Here is a 23,433-nt window from a genome sequence, read left to right on the forward strand (position 1 = left end):
TAGCTCACATGTATATCATTTACATTGAAATATCAGGTTGATTATTGACTTTGGTTGCTAAGTTGCTATGTCTGTTTGAAGTCTCAGAGATATGGTGTCTTAAAAATGTGAGTTTCAACATGCTATTCTTAGGTTTACATGCACCAGAGTCAAATCTTAAATAGGATTCATTGCCTATTTATTTATTTTAATATATAATATTCTATTCAATACTTAGTAATGTCAACAGTTGGCGTTTTCTCTGTTTATTGTGACATTTTGTGTATTATTTACAGCTACTTTTGTGTTTAATGTAAATGTTGTGTTAAATGTAATTGCTATAAAGGTATAAAAAAAAAGCCCTTGAAAAAAAAGAAGCTAATAAATGGTCCAAATATTAATATTAATAATCTCTGACACAATGTAGCATGGATTTGTCGTTTATTTTAAATTGTTTTTTTTTTTTTAAATATATTATTTACAAGGTGTTCTTGCTATCAGATTAACCCCAAAATACAAATGTTATTACTTTTCTACAATCTTCTTTTTATGGTGTAACATAAAAATTCCCTTTCAATGTGTAGGCTATACTGCGGTAAAACAGGGTTAAAAGCCTCAATAAGATCGGTGCAATTAATTTTGACACGATTTTGAAAATTTTGAAGGCAAAAATGGAGGTTTTGAATGCTGAAAACACTTCAAACGAACAAAACAGGGGCCCATGGGACCCCAGTCTCAACATTACAGGATTAACTCCAAATCCAGCTGCTCTGCGGAATCCATGACGGTGTTTGGATGGCGCGCCTCCTGCTTTTCACTCCTATTGTGATGCTCCGGCTCACACACACTCGCTCACACACTCACTTTACTCAGCGCCAACAGCCAAAGAAACTAATGCTGTCCTCTTTACCAGCGTTTGAGTTTTTAAAACTATGCCTTGATGCAACTTAGTAACCCTGCTGGAGTCCGGAAAGTGGGAGAAGTGAAAAGGGAAAGTTGGGAAGTAATCAGTGAAGTTTTTTTGCTATCCCCGTGCAGGAGCGCATCGAGCCATAATGGCGAGTCGTGCGCGGACAGGATCTCGATTCTCTCTCGCGGCGTGGAGCACACACTCCCGAACATACTGGAATAACCTGGAGCTTTCAAAGTGGAGCCTAGTCGCCCTATGTGTGTTTGTTTGTGGTGGATTTTGTGGTGCGGATAGTGAGTTTTCGATACTGGAAGAGGCTCAAGTTTTGGCAGTGCAGATGAAGAAGCTGTCTACTCAGGAGCTCGGAGTTCTCACCATGCAGGTAATAAAACATCATTTTAAAACTTCAGCTCGTGTCTTTCAATGTACGTTTGTAAATGTATAGCTAATCTGTAATCTTGGCTTGGTCTAAATCTTGAATAACTTTGAAAGTGTGAAATAAAGTGCACGTTAGTACTGTCATAGCCTATGCTACTATTGTATTGTGCATTTCAACACCTTCATGCTTATTTGCATGGTTTGAATTGTTTATACAATGTAAAGGCCGTTCATTTCAGAGTTGATTGAACATTTAAAAACATGTTGACAGTCCTCACAATTGCAGTTTATTGATTGACTGTTTTCAGTCATGCTTGTGTGCACTCATTCATTTAAAGGCTTTATAAGATATGAATGCAAAAACTGCATTTGAAAGATTCATTGTTTACTTTCTCCGTGTACATTTGTCCTCATCAGAAACATCTGCAGTAAGCCCATTCATTCAGTCATAAAATGGACATATCTGCATTTTATAAACCGACAGTGTAGGCTACATTTCACTGACTTTTATTAATGCGGGGTGTTGTGTGTTTTGGGTCATTTTTATTGGGCAAATATCTTGTGTTTAAAAATATCTAACCGTGTTATTTTTGTAAAGACAGCTCAATATATGCACAAGTGATTTGGCGCCACCAAAATCAGGCAAATTACGTATAAACCGTAGTGTGTGTGTGAAATTCATGCCAATTTCACACTAATTATATGTTTTATGTTCTAACCCTCTGTCGTAAAGTTTTAAAGCTCGACATAAGGATATTATAAAGCATAAACGTATTCCTTTAGCCGTCTCTATGAATTACGAAAACAATTAAAAAGTGTGTTTTCGCAACAAATGGCAAATTTGTTGTGGCGCTGTGATGTGTTGGTGTAAACGCGCGCGCACAGAGGTGGGCAGTAGGGGGCCAGATCCAAATGGCCTTTCATCTGTGGCATACTATACTGCTCTCCTAGCTCCTCCTTTTTTCTTTGTCACACTCAGATGTTAATAACCTCTCTCTCTCTCCCTCTCTCTCTCTCACACACACACACACACACACACACACACACACACACACACACACACACACACACACACACACACACACACACACACACACACACACACACACACACACACACACACACACACACACACACACACACACACCTTTTCCCTCTCTCACGCTCTGCTCTCTTTGGGCTTATAGTTGGTTGTAAATCAAATGAATGAATTACTCATGCAGGCACATTTACAAATTGGCAACCTCCACCGAATATCTGTTGTTGAGATCAATTTTTCTTCTCTTGCATTGAGCCATGTATTTAGTTAGTCATTTCCCACAAACTAGCCTATCTGCTTCCAGTTTAAATATCCCTGTGCCCATAAAAACATATCTGACCATGTGTATCTACACACTCTGATACACCTGCATCCTAGCTTTGATTCAAGTCCCACCCCAGTGTTTGTTTAACATCTATACCGTTAATGAATGACATTAATTTTGTTTACGACAAATCAAAATGTCACTCTATTTAATATGATATATGATTTGTGTCAGTATTTATCTTTCGTTTCCCAATTGATGACCGGTTACATAACAAATATATATTTTTAGATGTTTAATAATTGTTATTTTAACGTCTTAACAACAACCTAGCAAACAATCTTATTTAAGCTTCCTAATTTAAGATGGGTTGCTATGCTCACATAAATACTCAATACCACCTGTTAATTGTACTAAGTGTTGTAAATAACATTTCAGCTTGTGTATATTTGCTTTTTTATTCGTCCGGCTCGCCTGAGCTCGCTGTTTGTCCATCAGACTGGTGGCTGGGGTTGAAGTTGAGGCTATTTGAACTGAGGCCTCCTAATTGAATAATGATGGTAATTCTGAATCGTTGTGTGTAAAAAGTAATAGAGACGGGTTAGAGGATTGATTATGCAGACTTGGCTGGTGCGTGTCGTATCCTTTTTTCAGTGTCCTGTCCTCCCACATCAATGAACATTGTCAGTATAACTAATAGCTGATTGTCGTCGTGATAAGATTGTAGGGAGAATTGTGCAAAAAACCTTTTAGGTGCACCTGAAATTTGAAGGGATAGTTCAACCAAAAATGTACATTTTGTCATTTACTCACCCATTTCAAACATATATGACTTTCTTTCCTCTGTGGAACACACAAATAACTAGGGGTGTAACGATTCGTTTTAACAACGATTCGATTCGTATCACGATTTGAGGTTGTCGATACGATTCAAGGACGATATTGGTTCATTTAGAACGATACGATCCGAAACGATTCAGTGACTTGAAATCGGTTCAGTAACTTTTTAGCCAAAAATTGTGTGACTGAAATAAATATCTGGATACTGCTCAATGCAGGTGAAGTTTCCTAGATTCCTGTTGTTTCTTGTAAGGGAATCAGGTATCAATTAATTATGGATATAAACAAACAAGTAAACAACAATTAATGGCAAATGCATTCAAATTTTATTTGAATAAAGTGCAACCAACAGTTTAGGTTGAATTAAAAGGAAGTTAACCTTTTCTGCTCTCATTTTCAATTTTCAATACATTTTCAATAAAAGCACAGTAAGTGCAACCAACATTTCAACAGTAGGTTAACCTGCTACTTCTGCTTTTGTTTTCCAACATAAAAATATTACAATATTAGTATAAAAAAATAAAGTGCAACTAACTACTCTTCAGGTTTAATTAATAGTAAGTTTACCTGCTACTTTTGCTGTTGTTTTTCAACATTAAAATAATACAAATACAATATTAATATCAAAAATAAAGTGCAACCAACATTTCTTCAGGTTGAATAAACTGGCTGAACCTGCTACTACTCTCAGTTTAATAAACAAACAATAACTTGATAATTTCTCGCACGTTGGCTTCTCTGTCATCCGCCATGCTATGTTTTGTTTTCTTAGCGCTGCTGCTGGTGCGTGCGTTGCGATGATGTCACAGATAGGCAGACTTAATCGAGTAACGTTTAACGGCTTTATCATTAAAAGTGCTAAGAAAAAATATCCATATAAAGTCTGACGTGCTTAAATCCAATGCGTTATTTCCCATGATCTATACAATCGATTGATTACCTTTTAAAACAATGTTAGATCGATATATGTCGTCCGGAAGGCCATCTTGCCGAGCACAGATCGATGTAGTTAGATCATAGGAAAATAAATCGATACATCGATGTAGTAGATGAATCATTACACCCCTACAAATAACACATTTTGACGTTTTTGTCCATGCAATTAAAGTGAAACAATATTGGACCCCATTGACTTTCGTTGTACCAAAAAAAAATCAGGAGAAAGTCAATCAAATAGGTTTGGAACATGAAAATGATCATCATTTATTCACCCTTATTAAAATTTAAAGGAACTGGCTTAAACTACATTCCTGGCATCTTCGTATCACACATTGACGTTTGTAGATCTAGATTTTTCATCTACAGACTGGCCTAGGAAGGAATCAGTCTGGAAATTAGTCCTGGTTTGAAGGATATTTCATAGACTCTGGGTGGGATGATCTCTGATGAAATAGCCCATTGATACAAATGACCCATCCAGTTAACGACAGTCCATCCATCAGCTCACGGCCGCTGGGGCCCCTTCAAAGAAGTCCAATCTGATGGTCCACCCCCTCCTCACTGCCCAACTGGTCACACATCTACAAGTTCTTTAGCTAATTCAGTTACAGTGGATGAGTGTGTAACAGTAGGTTGTTGGTGAGGCCAAGGCTTTTCGGCCATGCTTAATTAGCTCTGGAGTATTTGTTGTGTTGACTGTCCACTACGCTGTGACTGACCTTTGGAACTGTTCCCTGCTTAACTGCACATGCTCGGGGGAACAGCCACTGGTCTTGATCAGGAGAACCCTGACTTGCTATTAGCTTCTGAGGATTGTGTAGAATTAGTTTTCTTTGAAATTGATTGAAGATTATTACGATGACTCAAGGTTGGCCTTAGCAAAAGAAGTACTGTGGCGGTACCATGGTACAGTGGATTATCAGAAGGTATTACTCAGGTAATTTGATATGTTATGAAACTAATATTCATATACTGTGGTATGTGCAAGAATACCATGGAATTATTGTATTACACATCTGTTTTTCATAGACTATTTCTGACAAATACAATTTTCTTTATCATTAAAGGTGCACTGTGTAATATTTAGGAAGATCTGTTGACAGAAATGCAATATAATATACATGAAAACTGTTTTCAGTGGTGTATAAAGACTTTACATAATGAACAGTTATGTTTTTATCACCTTGGAATGAGCTGTTTCTATCTACATACACCGCAGGTCCCCTTACAGTGAAATCGTCATTTTGCGCCGCCATGTTTCTATATTAGCCCTTAACGGACAAACTGCTCTACAGAGCGCTAGCTACTCTCTGCTGTCTCAGGCGACATCTTTGTCCTGTGTCTGCTTCTCTATGTGCATCGAAAGGAAGGGGTGAGCGTTGGGCGGTTGCAATTTGTGACCTCACCGCTAAATGCTGCTAAAATCTACACAGTGCACCTTTGATTACATGTTATGAAATTTTTATGAAAGCTTATGCTGAATTGGTGCTCAAAAACATTTTTATATTATTAATGTTGAAAATGTGCAGCTTAATATTTTTGTGGAAACTATTTTTGTGGGTCTTTTTTTGATGAATAGAAAGTTCAAACGAACAGCATTTATTTCAAAGGGTAATCTTTTGTAACATTATTATTATTATTATTATGTTTACTGTCACTTTAACTTTTCAATTTATATATAAATGAAACTGTCCGGAATAAAGGAAAAGGGCAAAAACTCTTCAAAAAAATATAATTTTAAACACAAGACCATATTCTTAGAAATGTACTTTTTGTATTCATATTTAATATGATTTTTGTAAGTGTTTTTACCATTTTGAAGATAAGTTAAGAAGTCATGTGGTGTAAAATAAAATTAAAGTGTTCTTACTTCTTTAATACATGCAAATGTACACATCAATTATTAATCATAAAATATTCATAAATGTCATTCATTAAACGTTCGGGTAGTCACACCACATGACATTTTACAATCTTCATTATGATAGGACAGTTGTAGAGTTATAATGTGTTGCTTGTGTGTTTAGGTCTTTGAGTTCACTGCTCACTCTCAGGCACAAAAATTCATAGTGTAATGCCACTTTCTCCAGAGTCCTAAAGTGGTTTGCGTTTGTGTAGCACTAGCAGCCATTGAGTTAAAAGCGATTCCTGCCTTCCTCCTCCAGCTGTTTGATTCCAATTAGTGACGACGGCAGCAGAAGAGTCGCTCTTTCGGTTTCTCTGTACACATGTTGCCCTGTTTTTCCCCATATCTTTTCTGCTTTGTTTCACTCCATTGTCCCTGTCGTTTTGTCCCTTCGCCGATTTTCAGTATCCCGTTGAAACCACTCCCAGACTCAAGTTAACAATTTAAAGGGAGCGTTCCTCGCCGTCAATCGCAGCAAAACATTTGTATGCTTTTAATTGGGCTTTCGGTGAGGAGAAAAAAGGCCACCCCGGCAGTCCTTTCGTCGGGTATCACCATGGTAAAGCAAACCTCGGCGAAGCCATTGTTGCGTATTTTTCATTCACTCGAAACTTCACCAAGAGGGCTTCTCATTGCGCGGCTAGGATGCGCCTGTTATTGAACGACCTAGTTAGAAAGTCTGCTGTGTGGAAGCTTTTGAGAGGAGGTCTTTCATTCACAATCTCCCAGAGGCAAATCCCCCACCCTTTCTCTTGGAGAAGAGCCTGCCTTCTGTAGTGCCTTTATTTACCAGGAGCTGTAATTAACCGGCCTTATTTAATCAGTTTGGGCTCTTTCTCTCACACACACGTGGGGAAGAATAGAAGCTTCATGGGAACTGGCCTTTGTGCAGCGCTCAAAAGCTTCTTTCAGTAAGTTCCTACAGGGTCGACCTGGGATGGGACATCGGGCCTTATCACAGAGTCTTCAATAGGGAGGTCTTCACACACCCTACCCTATCCCAAGGGGGATGGGGATGGGAGACCAGGGGCCCCACTGCGCTCTCAGAAGTGTGTCTGTGTTGGTGTTTGTTGGACGACTATGTGGGGTGGCTTGGTGCTTGTTCTCTCTTCAACCTTTACGTTTTTTGGGACTGTGATCTCCTTCCCCCTCTCCTCTGATACGGCCTCACATTCACAGAGAGAGACGAGAAGGGCCCTTACTGCATTCGCGCACGACTGTTTTTCATTCCTGCGTCTTTTTTTTTCAAACTGACGGCCCCTTCTCTCCAGGGTCCAGAACGTCCTGATAACCCTCTTGTTGTTGTTTGTCTTTTGAATAAACAAAGTAACTTATAGCAATGAAGAGTTGGTTATCAATTAAGGATCTGCATTGATATTTAATAATGATTATTCAATTTCTGTACCTGATTACTAATTATAGACCTACCTGAAAAACTGAATGAACTGTCTATATAAGTTGTGTTGTATTTGTTTGTGCTATGCTTGTGGTTTGTTTGGGTTCTTATTTTTTTTTTGATTGACCGTTCACTTGTCTTTAATAATGTTTGTTAGTTAGGCTTGTAGTTTTTGCTATAGAATTGGAATCAAGAATTGCGAAATTTCACTGGTATTTAAACTTTTGGTCTCATCATAAGCATATTTATTAGCATACAAGGTTACATGGGTAAACAACGAAAACAAGATTTTTTTTGTGTGTGGCAGCTCAGTGAAAATTTTGGCAGGGCAAGTAAATCATGCAAATATCATCCACATTTATTCAAATGACATGTTCTTGCATTTCTTGAGCTCAAAAGCATTGGATTGATGGGAGGGTGAATATTTCTTTGGGGTTACAGAATATTTTTATTGCATATTTTAATTGTATATTGTGTGTCTAGTTCTTTATTGTGTAAATCATATTCAGTGTGTTCGAGTACAAATTCTAACCATTCAGACATGAGCAAAAAAACTGATTTCAATCAGATTTCGAACCACATTTTGATTCGATTTGTAAAAAAGTTGTTGTAACTCATTTAGTTTAGTTTTCGTACAGCTTTTATCTTCACTTTTTAAAGGCTTTTGATGTAATCTTGGAGTAGTTTTCTCTGATGGTTATTGATTGTTCAGAGAATGTGCATTATGAATGGATTTTTTTTTTCAGCGTTTCCAGAGACTCATGTATTATGTATACAAGGAGTTATTTTTATAGGCAGTGTCTGAGGCAGGAATGTTTCAGTGTGGGTGGAGTAGACGGGGGTCTGAACAGCCCTGAAATGACACGGTGAGGAGGACACTGTCCATGTAGCCAAACCCATTCACTGTGAGTGAATGAACTCCACTTCATTAATCCTGAACACTTTGATCCCATTCACACCTGCTATTACCATCTATCTCTATCTTTTTTTTCTTCTTCTCTAAGCTGTTCACAATATTAAAGTGCTCACCTAACAGACATTGTGGCTATCGATTCTTTTACTTTAGGGCCACTTCTCAGAAGCATATATACCAGACCTTGTTTTATTAGTTCTAGGAAGCACCTTTAATATATAAACAGAAATGTTCTGTCTGTTGAGAAATTTTGGCACAAATAGTTTTTTCCATCACAGAGGAAGGAGGTCAGATAAAAGATGGATGCATTTAGAGATTAGGGGAAGGAGGATGAGAGCACCCACTGTTTGATCAGGGGTCACTCCCTGATTTAGAGATTAAAGAGGATCCATAAATACAGAGGTCAGTAGTTTGCATCCCATCCAGACCCCTTCATGATAACCTTTGAGATAAGAGGGTAGGCGTGAATTCCTCTTTGTGTCACTTGGGAGACATTTCCTTTTTATTCATGAGAGGCATAAGATGGTCAGACCTTTGTCACTATTAGCGTTTAATGCTTGACCGTTTTTTTTTTACTTGTGGTTTTGCTTAATATGTAAGTCCTTTAATAACAGCACGCTAAGACACAACATGTCAGCATGCATAAATTAGAGATGCATGATATGTTGATGCCATATCAATACCATTATAATATATTATTATTATTTTATAAATATGTATTTTAATTAATTTTGATGATTATTTTTTGCGCTCTCTTATTTCTGACTTTTTTTCTAACATTCAGATTAACTTTGCCATCATCTCGTCCTCTTTTACAGTTTAATTTTAATAACCTACATTTAACTCTTTAACGCATACCGTGGGTCTTTAGTGACCCGGGACACCATTCACTAACCCCCTTCTTCGTATTCCTCGATCAATTCATTATGAACAATATTACAAGAAAAAGATAATATAATTATAAAAGAGTGCCTGTTTTCACATAATTTTTTTGTAAAAAATAGTACGTAACTGTGTAAGTATTTTTTTTCTGCACAACAATAATTGAATCTTTGATGACTGAATAAGTGCACACGTAATTCACCTTTATTCCACAATTTGGCAATGTCTAATACTCAATGATGAAGTGACATTTCACTCATAGTTATGCAGGCAGAAAAAAAAAGAATAGGAAGTATCATCAGCAAAACTTGAAATGGCTCAGTGATTTACTGCAGAGCAAATACTGAACACAATCAAATATTAGTATCACTGTCACTTGATGGTGGATCTGGTGAAGCAGCTGTCAGCGATCAAAATATTGATTTTGAAGTTGTGGAAAATGATAGTTTTGAGAATATGTTTGAGATTGCAAATATGAGCCAGACATTGATGATGGGATAAAATATCTGCTCAAACTGAACTCTTCCAAGCGCAAGAAAATATGCTTTATTTTATTATTCTGTAATTGTTACTAACATCAGGAGAGTTTTATTTTATCGCGACGGGTAGAGATCCATCCGTGTAAGATATAGATCCGGGTCGCTAAAGACCCAAATATGTAATAATGATTGCTGAAACATTCATGCATTGAAGGGTTAGCAGTATTATTAAATCAGTAATCTTTAGCAGACTGAATGAAGGCTTCGTGAATATCCATCAAGACTGAATGAATATCCATGTTTCATATTTATATTTTGATTCCTAAATTCACTTGATGATTTTTTAGATGTTTCTTATTTTAATATTTCATTTTAATCTTTTAATGTCAGAATTGACCATTTATTGGCCAAACGATAAATTAAAATAATTATCACTTTAATTGTATCAACTCTAATTTTAATATCTGAACATTCCTCGCTCTCTGGTAAATTGGTATAAGCTCTGATAAGTTCTTTAATAAAATGTCCAGCCATCAAAAAAAGTTGAAAATAAGCAAGATCAATCAGCAGACCTTACAGACTAGTCACTGTTTGACTAGTTGGTTGTCTTTTTTGGTACTTTTGTTGTTAGTGTAAGTGTACAGGTAACCTCATTCCATTTTGAAGATTGGCACCCTCTCTCCAAGTCTCACCACCCAAGATGAAGGAGGAAATGACCTTAGATAGTGTCTGAACTTTGAATCTCTCTCTTGCAGTGTGTACTTTGAAAGATAAAAAGAACCTTGACTCTGAGGCCACTAATTGGCCGACATAAAGGAGCGTTCCTGCTTTGAATGTGCGATAGGAAAAGGAGGAAAGCTGCTAGAGCAACAAGCAGCAGCTGTGTTTTGCTATGACTGTCTCGAGCTGGGCTGCTGCTTGCCAAGGACAGTCATTTTATCTACCCAGACTGACTGGTAACGCAACACCTGCGTTAGCACAGCAGATGAACTTAGGTGTCAGGCACGAGAGTACATTTCCCCTCCATGATATGTAAACATGAAAAAGGAATCAAAAAGAATTTTTATTGGCCACGATACCCAAGTTGCTGCTTAACGTTTTGGTGTGCGTGGATTTTATTAGTGTGTGTGGACTATTTACAAGCATTTCAAAAGTAATTCTTCTGTTTATTGATTCATGTTCCCTTGAGACTCCATAGAGATGTTGCAGTGTGGTCTCGGATAAACTGCCTTTGTTTAGTGATTGCTTTAGCAGTTGGATTTACTGCCTGTTTTACTAGGTGTCTGTGCCTGAGAGAGTGAGAGAAAGAAGAGAGCAAGCTTGTAGGAGAGAAAGAGAATATGTTTGTGCTCGTTGTATGCATGTGCACTTCTCAAATCGTGCCGGCAGCGGCCCGCTTGGCACTCGTGATGGTGTGTGTGTGTGTGTGTGAACTGGTCCAGTGCCAGCGTCTCTTTTACAGGAGTCTTGGGGACAGTGCTTTGGGTCTCTGGTGTCTGCTGAAAGGAAGACTGTGTGTAATGAACAGTTTGCAGCAGAGCACTGTGGGAATGCAGGTGTCTGGATGGAGGCATTTATAGTAATGTCCAGTGGGCTCTGCATGCACGCTCACTATGCTGAAAGGCTTTATGTGGAGTTATTTACAGTTTCTGGGTTATTTTCTTTTTGCAGTTATGTAATTCTGTGGTACTGTAGTATTGCAAGTGTTTGTCCAGATATGTATACACATACACTCACTACCATTCAAAGGATTGCGGTCAGTTATTTATTTTTTCATTTTTTAAAGGAAATTAGAACTAAAGGCTTTTAGACTTTAAATTTAGACTTTCAAATAAATGCTGTTCTTTTAAACTTTCAGTTGAGTTCTTAAACGGATGTATCACATTTATAACAAAAAATATTAAGCAGCTGTTAGGCAACTGTTTTGATAACAACAGTTGGAACATTAGTGAAATGTTCCTTGAAAACTAAATCGGCATGTTATAATTTTTTTCTGAAGGATCATGTGACATTTGAGACTGGAGTAATGACTGCTGGAAATTCAGCATTACCATTATAGGAATAAATGACATTTTACTTAAAACAGAAAACAGTTAGTCTATATTATAAAGCACCATATTATTTATCAACTGATATTTTGCATTTTTTTTGTTTAATTATTCACTATCATCAGATATTGGATTTTTAACTCTTTTTGCCTATTTTAATATTTATTTCATTATCTAGCACTAACTTTAAGATAAGTCAGTGGATTATGGCAGCAAATTCAGTATACATACTTTTTCATATCCTTGCTTTTTATTTATTTTTTGATACTTTAATCGTATTTTTGACATGATCGCTGGCTGGCCTAATCCAAAATTGGATTGGATCGCCCTGATCCAGACACTTTTTCAGATGACCAAATCTGGATTACTAGTGCTTTTTGGAGCCCCTAAAGGAACATGGTGAGGAAAAAAATATGAGATGGGGAGAGAAGTTTTCTCTTTCAGAAAAATTGTACGTAGCGTTCACCCGAGAAATTTTGCGTTTGTTCTTATGATTGTGCCAATGTAGTTTACAAACCGTAATTAAAAAACACTTTAAATTAAATATAATATGTGACCCGTGCTGGCAAAAGGAGTCAGAATGCGCATGGGATAATTTCGAGCCACAGGCAAAACAAGTGAAACATTTTGATTTTGAGGTTTTTACAAAAATGTGTTAATTTAAGCCCTCGTCGGGATCCCAATGCACCAAATAGCAATTAAACATATAAAATTATCTTTATTTGTACGTTTTCTTTTGTCCATGAAAAACTATCTTGCTCGCGCTGACTGACAGATCTGACACGTTCACACAATGATGGCTCTCACAGTGTGGGATCCCGTTATACACACATACACATAATAACAGTAAAAATCTTTCTTGGCGAATATTCACGCATACATTTATCTATTATGTCTTAAATTAACGTCTGGTTAACTGTTGTGGAAAAACATCTGATGTGTAACATTATAAAACATCCGTGCGGTACAGTAGGTCTTAATTTATAGGCTGTCTGTTTCATTAAAGTTAATCAAACAATTGTGGAATCATGGAAAAAAAGTTGAATATATATTTTACCTATAGATATTTGGTTTTGACTTGATGTGTGCCAAATTTGGTGTTATTACTAGGGTTTTTGAATGTATGGTTGCTAGGTGATTTTTAGTTTTGGAACCTTCAGAATCTTTGGGGGGATTTTGTGATCTAATCTGATTTAAGAATCCTTTTTTTTTTTTTTGAACAACCGATTTTCAAGATTTGATCCAATACGATAGCCGAAATCCGATCAGATTACTTTTGAACAACTGGCTCCTATTGATTTGCTTTCGCTGCTTTGTATTGTTTCGTTTTTGTATGTCAATTTCAACCTGACACTGTCTCTGTGGTTAAAATCTGTTAATATCAGTCTTATGTCTTCATTGTCTTGATTTACTTGCTCCAATGATTGAGATTACTATGCCGCAAACCGGAATCAGACCATCAGCTGTGTTTGAGTGAGGATTTGCCAAATTTTTCATCTGATTTTCATGTCTGTTTGGGTTCCTCAAGGAGGATTAGGTGAGTTTGTTTGTTTGCAATGTCTTCACTTCATAAACCGTTATGGATGGTGCCAAAACCTAGTGCCGTATGCCTGTGTATTGCTGGATTTGGGAAAAGGAGGCAAGGTTGGCTTTTTTTTTTTTTTTTGCAATTTGAATTAGCCCTGGCAGCTTTCTCAGTGGAAATGTCATCATTTAGAGAGGAGTTGCAAAGGAATGTAAGCAATGATTTGACAGCAAATATATCTTTAGTTGCCTGGGGTGTTTACTGTCTTCGCTGTAAGACTTTGTTGATCATGTTTTTCTTTAGTGTGAGACTTTAGGTTGTGCACAAATGCGTATTTGCACAAGGAAAAATTTGTCCATTTGTTGGGCTTTGATCATCCAAACTTTAGCCTTGCGATGGTGTCACAGCAGGGCTGCTCGATTATGGAAAAAATCATAATCACGATTATTTTGGTCAATATTGAAATCACGATTATGTAACACGATTATTTCACATGACTTTGGGAATGTGTTGTATTTATTAAAAATACACCTTTCAACAATTCAATTGAAATTGTAACATTTGTTGTACTTTTTGAACTATTAAAATAAATAATATATATTCAAATCAAAGTATAAAAGTATTCACATAAAAATGATAACCACAAATAAATAAGATCAACAATATGGTTCGGCTAGATATGCTTTTCAGGTACGTCTAACATTAGTTTTCAGGTACAGAAATGTGTCAAATGTAAAATAACATTGCATATTTGAGTGCATAAATTAAAGATTAATCCTATTAAACTTACAAAAGCTATTCAATCAAGAGCGTTGAGTGATGTCCTTGTCTTTTGTTGTTTGACATTAAACAGACAGCAGTAAAGGCTACTGCCTCTTTAAGACCTAATGATCGGATATGCGTCGACTGTATAAAGTTCACTTAAGGCATATACAGACTATGTATGCTAGAATACTCATCAAGATGGACATGTTGACATACGTTTTGTGTGAGTTTGTCCGTTCAAGAGCAAGACTTGAAAGAGAACTCAATATTTGCGCGCTGAGAGACGTGTGCGCGCTCTCGGATGAGCGCACAGAGATACATTTTCTCACAGCGCGCGCGGCTTCTCATTCGCGTCTTCTGGCACTAAACCTGGGTGATGACGGTGAAAACGACTGGTCATATTCGAAAATATGGCAGCACTCGCATGCATTGAACAAAGTTTACAAAGAGAGAATCATTTGAAAAATATGAGGGGAAAAAAGGACGTTTACACGGCACCCCTGCTCTCGTCAGTTTTTGTTTCTTTATTAGATTGTCATAGGTCACTCTGTTTAATTTTCAAGTGGTTAAACAAATTCGTGGTGTTCCCTTGCGTTGCAGCCACTACCATGTAGCAAATCTTGCACGTAGCATGTTTCTGCTCGTCGTCTGATTCCTCGAAGCCAAACTGTTCCCAGACAACGGAGTTGGTTTTGCCTTTTTTGCTCACCAAACGCTGCTGTAACTGCCCTCCTTCTGCCATCTTTACTCGCGCCGAGTTTTTAAATTCCAGCGGATGATATGCACACGAGTCACGAGACTCACAAACTGAGAGAGATTTGTGGCTTCGGGAGGGGCGGATGAGCGCGTGCGCGTTTCATTCAGAACGCAAGACAAAATAAGAGTGTTCTTGCAAAACTGAACATGGCAAAATAATCGTTTTTTCTCGATTGTACTATTTTGGTGATCGTTGGGAGGCAAAATCGAAATCGAAACCGAAATTCGATTAATTGCACAGCCCTATGTCACAGTGTATAATCTGACAGAAACCGCATCAATGACATTTCAAGTGCTGGTTCAAATGTCTCGTTCTCAATGCTTGTCGTTGGCAGAGAATGCAAAGTGAGTGTGTTATTTTTCCTTACCCATTTCCCATGAACATATGCAATACAAAGTTCAAACCTGACTGAAACTAAGGTATTATACAAATAATTGACAGCAAATGAGGTACAGTTTCCCCCACAAGTTGTTTTCTAGTTATTACGTCTGTAGTCAAATGTTTTGCCACTGCCACGTTAAGCTTTAAGCGTTTCCATAGTCAATATGCAAATATTCACCCACATCCAAAGTTTTAGGCTTGTCAAGCAGGTTTGAGAGTTTTAAATCATAGAATTGTAATTTTAGTGAAATTGCCTGCCTAAAAAGGCATCCTAATTGCACATATCATACTTCTAAAATAAAAAAGATGTAATCTTATAATAATATAATGTTTTTTTAATGACATTTAAATCTAATTGTAAAAGCACACACAGTTTCAGCCCTTCTTTTAGCACAGTGGATGATTGACAGGTTGGTAGGCAGCCCTTCATTGTTGTCTAGGACACATCAGGGTGGATTAGTGTTTGCACTGCAAATACAGTGTGGTCACATTTTTGACTACCTGAGAATGTTGTTTAAGTGATTGCATCACAACATTTTTTACCTATCTTTAGTTCACTTGTGACCAAATCCCCCCCAAATAAATGTTAATACCAAGAATAAGCAGTGTCCAGGGCTCGAATTTCGGCGTATTCGGCAAATCTCTCTCTTAAAATGAGCTTAACATCACCACATTGAATCTGCACAAGGCAAGCTTCAAGTGCGCTGCAGGCAGTGATACCAGACTATTGCGTTTCGGGCAGTACTCGTGTGCTTTCTGAGAGATGTTTTTTTCTGCGTTCATAGGGTAGAGCCGCATCACAAACAGCTCTACTTTTTCCGCAGATTACAGCGCTTTAATCGTCTTTGTGAGTATCCTCGTAAGCACAGCCATCTTAAACAAACATAAACAGTTGAGAAACGCATGGCATGTGACAGTATTATGAAAAAAGTATAAAGGCCTGTTCACACCGGGACGATTTTCGCACGCGTTTATCGCAGACGATTAACGCCTTGTGACTAAACAAAGGGCGCCAATGTGAGTGTGCACACTCACTCACTCAGTAAAAGCGTAATTTAAAAAAAAAAACGCCTCGGGTTCGTTTTTTTTTTTTAAGTGGCGCGTTAACTGGCCGACCAATGAGATCAGCACTTTTGTTCACGTGCCTGGAGCTGCTGAAGTGACAGTAAAACAAGACTTGGTGGCGCTCAAGCACCAAACGGTCTTGCCGAGCACACATTGATACGACGAAGAAGTAGTAAGTAGACAAAGAAGAAGATGAGCTGCTAATGCTGCTTGCCAGTTAGCAAAAAGTGTTTGAAGGGTTTTGGCCATAGACATAATATATCTATGGTTTTGGCAAGCACGTAAATACTGTCTCTCTTCTTCTTCTGTGTGACAAGCGAGTGTCAAAAGCGTAAAGTGGCGCAGCACCACCTTGTGTACCCGGAACGCTATCTACTGAATTTGCAAGTTCACTCGGCGCATCGCAAGTGAAAATCGCTTGGGTGTGAACACTCAAGACACGCCGAAAAACGTCACGAAAAACGCTGGCGATAAGCGCGCGTGATATTAGTCCCGGTGTGTACAGGCCTTAATGGATCCATGCTCTAGCTCTTAAAGTGACAGCAGCATTATATGTTTCTGTCATTAATGTTGATAAAACAACAAAAGAGGGCTTTAATTGTATGGAATCCGGATTAATAGCCTATGTATTTAATTGATACAACTAAAATACTATCCTGTGTTATTTTACATTTGATTACTTTAAAGTAATCATTATTAAAGTAAATTAAGTAAAACAATTCTGTAGCATTTCTGACTAGTGTTAGACCTAACCAAAAACGTCTCTTATTGTATTTATTTGTGCTACTTTTTTAAATTTAATTCAAATATTGAAATCAAGCTTCCTTGTGTTGTGTAAACTACCCAATTACCCTATTGTATCATAACACAAATACAACAAGTGAGCAAACATTTAGGGTGAGAGAAATGTAATTTGACATAAAAAAAAAAAGAACTCCCCCCTCAAATAAAAATCCCCCCCCTCCATTTTCCAAAATGAAATTCAGGCCCTGGTGTCTTAGACATATGTTGAAGTCAAGGTTTGGAGCAAAGTACCTTATGAGAGTGTAATAGACTTATAGGCAGGCCTGTGGGTATCAGAGGCCCCTCTCTCTCTCACTGATGCTGTCTGTAACCAAGCCCCTGTGTCCATCTGAGCGTGTTCACCACGCACCACGAGTTCACATCCGGCAGACAGCCAACAGAGTCTTTGTCCTCTGGACTGAAGCGAGCAGCAGGATCCTGCTCTGTCTTACTGATCCGAGAATAACCAGAGATAAGCAGTGATCCCAGACTGGAATGATTCTCCCTGATCATTGGAATGTGCTTCCTCTTGTAGGCCTTGTGTTGGGTTTTAATTTAGAAGTTTCATGGAAAAAGAATTAAAGATTTGTGGTGTTCTAGTCCATGTGTGTTAGCTTTGAGGTCATCTGTATGCTGGTGTAAATATGCACATTTAAGTTTTCGTTTGGGAAAACAGACCAAAAAACTCACTCATCCTGGTCTATGCTGTTTTTTCCACCTTATAGTGATGAAGAACAGAGCTGTATATCCATGTAATACACCTTTAGAGGTCCCCAGTGTTTGGTCTGTTCTTGAGAACTTTTGGGCTGAATTACAACAGTAATTCTAGGTAGTGTTGGTCAGTGTTCCAGCGAAAGATGGTGCATTCTTAAGTGACAGCCCCACAAAAGTCCCCCTATGAGCCACTGCCACTCTGTCTGCTGGCCCTGTCACCACCATATGACAAGCGACTCTGGGTCATCAGGATAGAGGGCAAATGTTTATTGTCAAATAGTATACGCCAGGAACAAAAGATCACAGCAGGATTACTGAAATAGCATGAAGAAAATCAAAGTACCCTTTTGTGTTCTTGCTAACAAGTGCCTTAAACTGAGCACCTGAGTAAGTAAACCGAGTATGATTTGGCTCCACAAACCTGGCAAACTTTGAACAACTATTGAATATCAAATATAAAAACATAATTTTGTTTCCCAACAGACTGCTTAAAATCTGTGCACCCTTACTCTTGGACGTTGCATAGTAGACAATCTAATTTGGCCATGTTATTTTTCAGGAGTTCTTTCCAGTTTTGTGTGCAACATGAATATGGTCACTGAACAGACTGGTGAATATGTTGACTGAGACGGAGGCTAGCTGTTTAGATTATTGTTTACCATATTTGATGTGGTCTATATATTTTTCTCTCCGTTTTGGCTTTCCGTCCACACTGAGATGGCGTTTTAAAGGTCCCATGGCATGGCATTTTTCTATTATTTTATAGTGTTTCCTGAGGTGTACTTATATTGTTGGTATGATTTTTACATCATAAAATGTCATAATTTAGAAATAAAAGGCATTTTTTCTATACTGCTGTTTGCCCTGTGGCTGAATGCCCTGCTTCAAGAGGCGTGTCTGCTGTGAGACTTCAGTAAAAACGCCCACTGTTGTGATTGGCTGACATCTTTGCATTTTAAATGAGCGGAGGGGGGCGTGGTTTAACGAGGCATGGAGAGGCCAGAGAGACGGATGGACTTGAGTTCACTTCTCATCAGTTCTCAGCATGTCTCAGTTCAGGGTGAACTGTTGTAGTTACTAGCATATACTTCAGGTTATTAGTTTATTTCTAGTCGGAGGGACTGTCACTCATGTCAGAAAGTTAGTAACTTTAGTAAATTATGGATCAGCGCTGACTTGAGACGCGAACCGTTTAGAACGATTCAGTCCGATTTGGTGAACTGGTTCGGTTCACTAAAAAGAACCGATTCAAAAGAATGATTCGTTCGCGAACCGGACATCACGGTTCACTAAAAAGAACCAATTCAAAAGAATGATTCGTTCGCGAACCGGACATCACGGAGACGGAGTGATTGCTAACAAAGTTATTTATAGTAACTACTGAGTTATGAGAGCGCTGTCTGTCAGCGCGAGTTTATTGTGTTTGTATCTGAGAGTTCTGAATAAACACGAGTCCCAGTCACGCCAAGTCCGTCTTCATCATTATTCTACCAACTTTGTAACACATGCAATGTAAGTTACCATTACAGCGAGATGAACGAGTTAGTAAGTGTTGAGTATAGCATTATTTCTAGATATGTTCCAATCATATGATAAGCGTCAGTGACGCGCATTGAGTAACGTTACACAGCGCAAACAAAGACACAACAGCAGTAATCGAATGTAATCCAGTTTATCGTGGGGAAAGCTGGCTAGCCTAGCCCAGATATGCTCACGCTTACCCCCCTTCTGCTTAATCTCACGCCGCGTTTGGTGCCTCCGCTGTGGGCCAGATGCAGTACTGGAGGTCGGGGATGTTGAAGGCCGAGCTTCGGCGTGTGTGAGGTTTATCTCTAAAGACGTGACTCTGCTGGTGTTGAGCAGAAAAGACTGTATGCACATTTAAGAACAGATAGACGCGACGAGGACGTACAAAAACACTGACTCACAAGATAGAAAACACCTTTCTGTCGGGAGAGAGAGAAGACGCTGCGTGTGCACGAATAATAAATAATCAGCTACACATAAGAAATCAATGATCACAGATCAGAAGGAACTGAAGAAAGACTTCTGTTTTCATTTGTACATCCAAACACTGAGAAACTGCCAGCGTTCACTCGTTCACAAGTAATGATCTCTGGAGCGTTTGCATGGGCGTGCCAGATTCTCTGGGCGGAGGAAAGGGAGGTAACCGTTCCTGCTTGGACGTTAAACCAGGAGACTTCAGGATTGGCTCGTCTGGCCTGTCATTTTCTCAAAGGCAGAGAGAGACAGCCAGAACTCGGTTTTACACCGATCAACATTTCTATCCACTTGGGGACAATATTCAGGCTAGGGGAACTCATATTAATGTTGAAATACCTCATAAAATGAAAATTTCATGCCATGGGACCTTTAAGTCAACAAAAACGTAGCTTTTTGAAAACACTCTCCAAAGTGGATAAATTTGACAATGCTGTCTTCGCGTCGTAGTGTGCGCACAACTGCACGAGCTTATATGGAAGAAGTGGGTGCCTGAGCTTGCATTTTGGGTTATGCTGCGTTGGTTTGACATTGTGGATAATAGAATAATAGAACCAAAATGTATTAGCCTTTTTACACGTAATGGATGTAACGGCGAGAACATTTTGCCTCACCGTCACATTACAGTGCTTGTGCTCTGAGTGGCTGTGAACGAATGCAGCAGGTTCAGTTTAAATTGTAGTTAATCTGTTCTCTAACTGAACAAAATGATTTTTACTACTATAATATATCAACTGGAACAGATCTGTGTGTTTTGTATCACGAGGTCCGTGTCCGTTCTCTGAGCATATAAGCCCTGCCCGCGTGAGGTGCGCCGCTTCTCGAGATTCCTGCTTTTATTAGAGAGAAGAATATGTTCAGCCCCTTCCCGCCGAAGCTTCGAATATTCAATGTGGATTACTACTAAAGTTTCGAAGCTCAAAAAATGGTATTCGGACCAGCCCTAGATATTTTGCTTAATAAAATTAACCTGCCAGAAAAATTGTGTGATAACCTGATGATGTCTTGTTCTGTCTGTCATCTCGGTGAGCTTTTATGAAGTTTAACGCATACACAGTAAGGTGAATTTAGCGTTTTCCGACGTTTCACTGTGGACAAGAAACTTTTGGAAAACGCTGTTTTCAAATTTATCCTGATTAATGTCGATGTAGCCTAATTGTTTGTGTCATTACAGAAGACTTGAATTAAACTGCATGATTCTTGGAATTCCTTTACATTCTCTTTATGAATTTTTTGAAGCTCAAAGTTTTGGTGGAATACACTTTCAGTGGAGAGACTGAAAAAGTTTTTTAAAACTTTTAAACAAATTTACTATGTATAGTTTCCTATGTATAGTTTCTACTTTTCTGTTTCTTAACTAGCTTCTCTTCTTGAACATCGATAGTCTTTCCACTGGAGGTGATTCAGGTGTTAAAGAATGTGTATCAGATAATGAATTAAACAGGCTTTTCCAAGTATCTTAACATAAATGTCCTGAAAGACTTCAAAGTAATTTTTGTCCAGAGGAACAAGCTCGAGAGAATGCATGTAGACGTGACCTCACATTTTAATATAATGCAAAAACAGAGAGCGAGAGGACCACCCTCGATCTGCTGTACATGTTCTCGTTCAGTTTGGCTCTCCAGAGTGATGTGGTTGAATTAATGCAATCAAAGCAATGAGAATTACGTTTTCTGAATAAAAAAGCAGATCGCTGGTTTATAAGGAGAGGTCTGTTTGCTTAAGCTTGACGGTGCTGAAATGTTGGCTTTCACAAGCCTGCAGACACAGTTTGATTGCCATGTTCCCGTAAACTCAAACTGACTCTATTGGATGTTTGATCTGAATTTCTTATTTTATGTGGAAAAAGACATTTGTCCTTCAGCCCGGCAGAAATCCTGTCTTCTACCATGCTGTTTGTTTAGTCAGTGTTTGCTCTCCAGTCCTGGAGGTTTTCTCACCTCACTTGCTTCATATTTAGACGTTCTCTGTTCAAAAGCTTCAGATGAAGAACATTACAAGGGTGTAATTATGACTACAGGTGCCAGATCTGTTGGTGTGTGTCTGACTGTGTTGGCAGTGTTAAAGGAGAATGGGCACAGAGGGCAGCTAAGCCCGACGTTGCCCAGACCATCTGTGTTCGTTGTTGGTTGAGGTGGTTGGAAAGTTGGAAAGTTACACCACCGTGAGTGCCAGGGTAGCCAGCGCACGGTCCAGGACTTGCAACATAAGCCGCATGTAGCACGATAATTGAAAACACAGCACAAAATTCCTTGTTGTTGCAATTTGATCGCACCTGTGTGTGATTTAAAAGCCCAAGATGGAGAATGTGTATGGATGTGTTGTAGGTCCTGCAGACTTTTATGGATTAATACTTCTGAAAGATTTCATATGGGAGGTTTTGTTTTTTTGGTTCAGGTTTGCTACCAAGAAACTCATTTAGTACTTTGATGTACTAACTTTGATCCATCAATAAAGCAGTTTTATTAGTTGTCAAATGGTATTTCTGTTTAACAAGGCCCAGGTTTGAAGTCCTGAAGTTGGACTTTCATCTTCAGTGGATTGGAAACGTTGCATTGCAAAAAGTTTGGGCAAACCATTTGAGTATTTTGCTGTTGAATATGAAATAATTAATTCGTTTTTTGGTTTGTGAATGATGAACCGTCTGTGATGCTTAATAATCGTAAATACTATGTCTGGTTAGTAGGCTGTTTAAAAAAATAGTAGCTTTTCAAACAATATCACAGTATTACTTCACGTGGTGGCCATTTTGGTAACACCACTTTGCAACATTGTTATGATATTATTTTATTTATTTAAACTTTAAAGGGTAAGTTCACCCAAAAATGACAGTTCTGTCATTAATTACTCACCCTTATGTAGTTCCAAAACCCCAAGACTTTTGTTCATCTTCGAAACACAAATGAAGATCTTTTTTAAATGAAATCTGAGAGCTTTCTTTCCCTCCATTGACAGCTAGCTACAACTACCACTTTCAAGCCCCAGAAAGGTAGTAAAGACATAACTAAAGTAATCCAGTGGTTTAACCTCAATTTTATAAAGCGGTGCGAGTGCTTTGTATGCAAAAATCCCCCCAAAAAACGTATTTTACCACTTGGAGGACATAAAGCTCTCAGATTTCATTAAAAATATCTTAATTTGTGTCTTACGGGTTTGGAACGACTTGAGGGTGAGTATTTCATGACAGAATTATAATTTTTTGGGTGAAAAAAAACCTTATAATGGAAATGGAATGGAAACTTCATCTGATGGGGATCTGGTTCTAGGCCGACCCTGACAGTGTAGCAGGAAATGAAGCGGTGTCTCCATCGTCCCTCATAGATGGATGAGCTCCGGGAATGTCAGACAGGGATGTGGACTCCAAGACCTTTTTTTTTTTTTCCTCAATCTTTTCTCCCTCTTCCTCCCCCTTTTATGTTTTTCCAGCGAGTTGTGAATTATGCTAAGCTTTTGAAGCTCTGACTTCAC

The 23,433-nt window shown here is 38.3% G+C and overlaps 1 protein-coding gene across 1 annotated transcript in view; it reads left to right on the forward strand.

Annotated features, from left to right (window-relative positions):
* The first annotated feature begins 795 nt into the window (after positions 1-795).
* The window catches only part of cachd1 (cache domain containing 1), a 94,220-nt gene continuing 71,582 nt past the window's right edge, over positions 796-23,433 (forward strand). Inside the window, exon 1 of the mRNA XM_079840801.1 lies at positions 796-1,271. Coding sequence (XP_079696927.1) covers positions 1,035-1,271 — 237 coding nt within the window. The 5' untranslated portion in view covers positions 796-1,034. The remainder of the gene's footprint in view (positions 1,272-23,433) is intronic.

Source organism: Gobio gobio, assembly GCF_949357685.1.
Source record: "Gobio gobio genome assembly, chromosome: 17".
NCBI lineage: Eukaryota > Metazoa > Chordata > Actinopteri > Cypriniformes > Gobionidae > Gobio > Gobio gobio.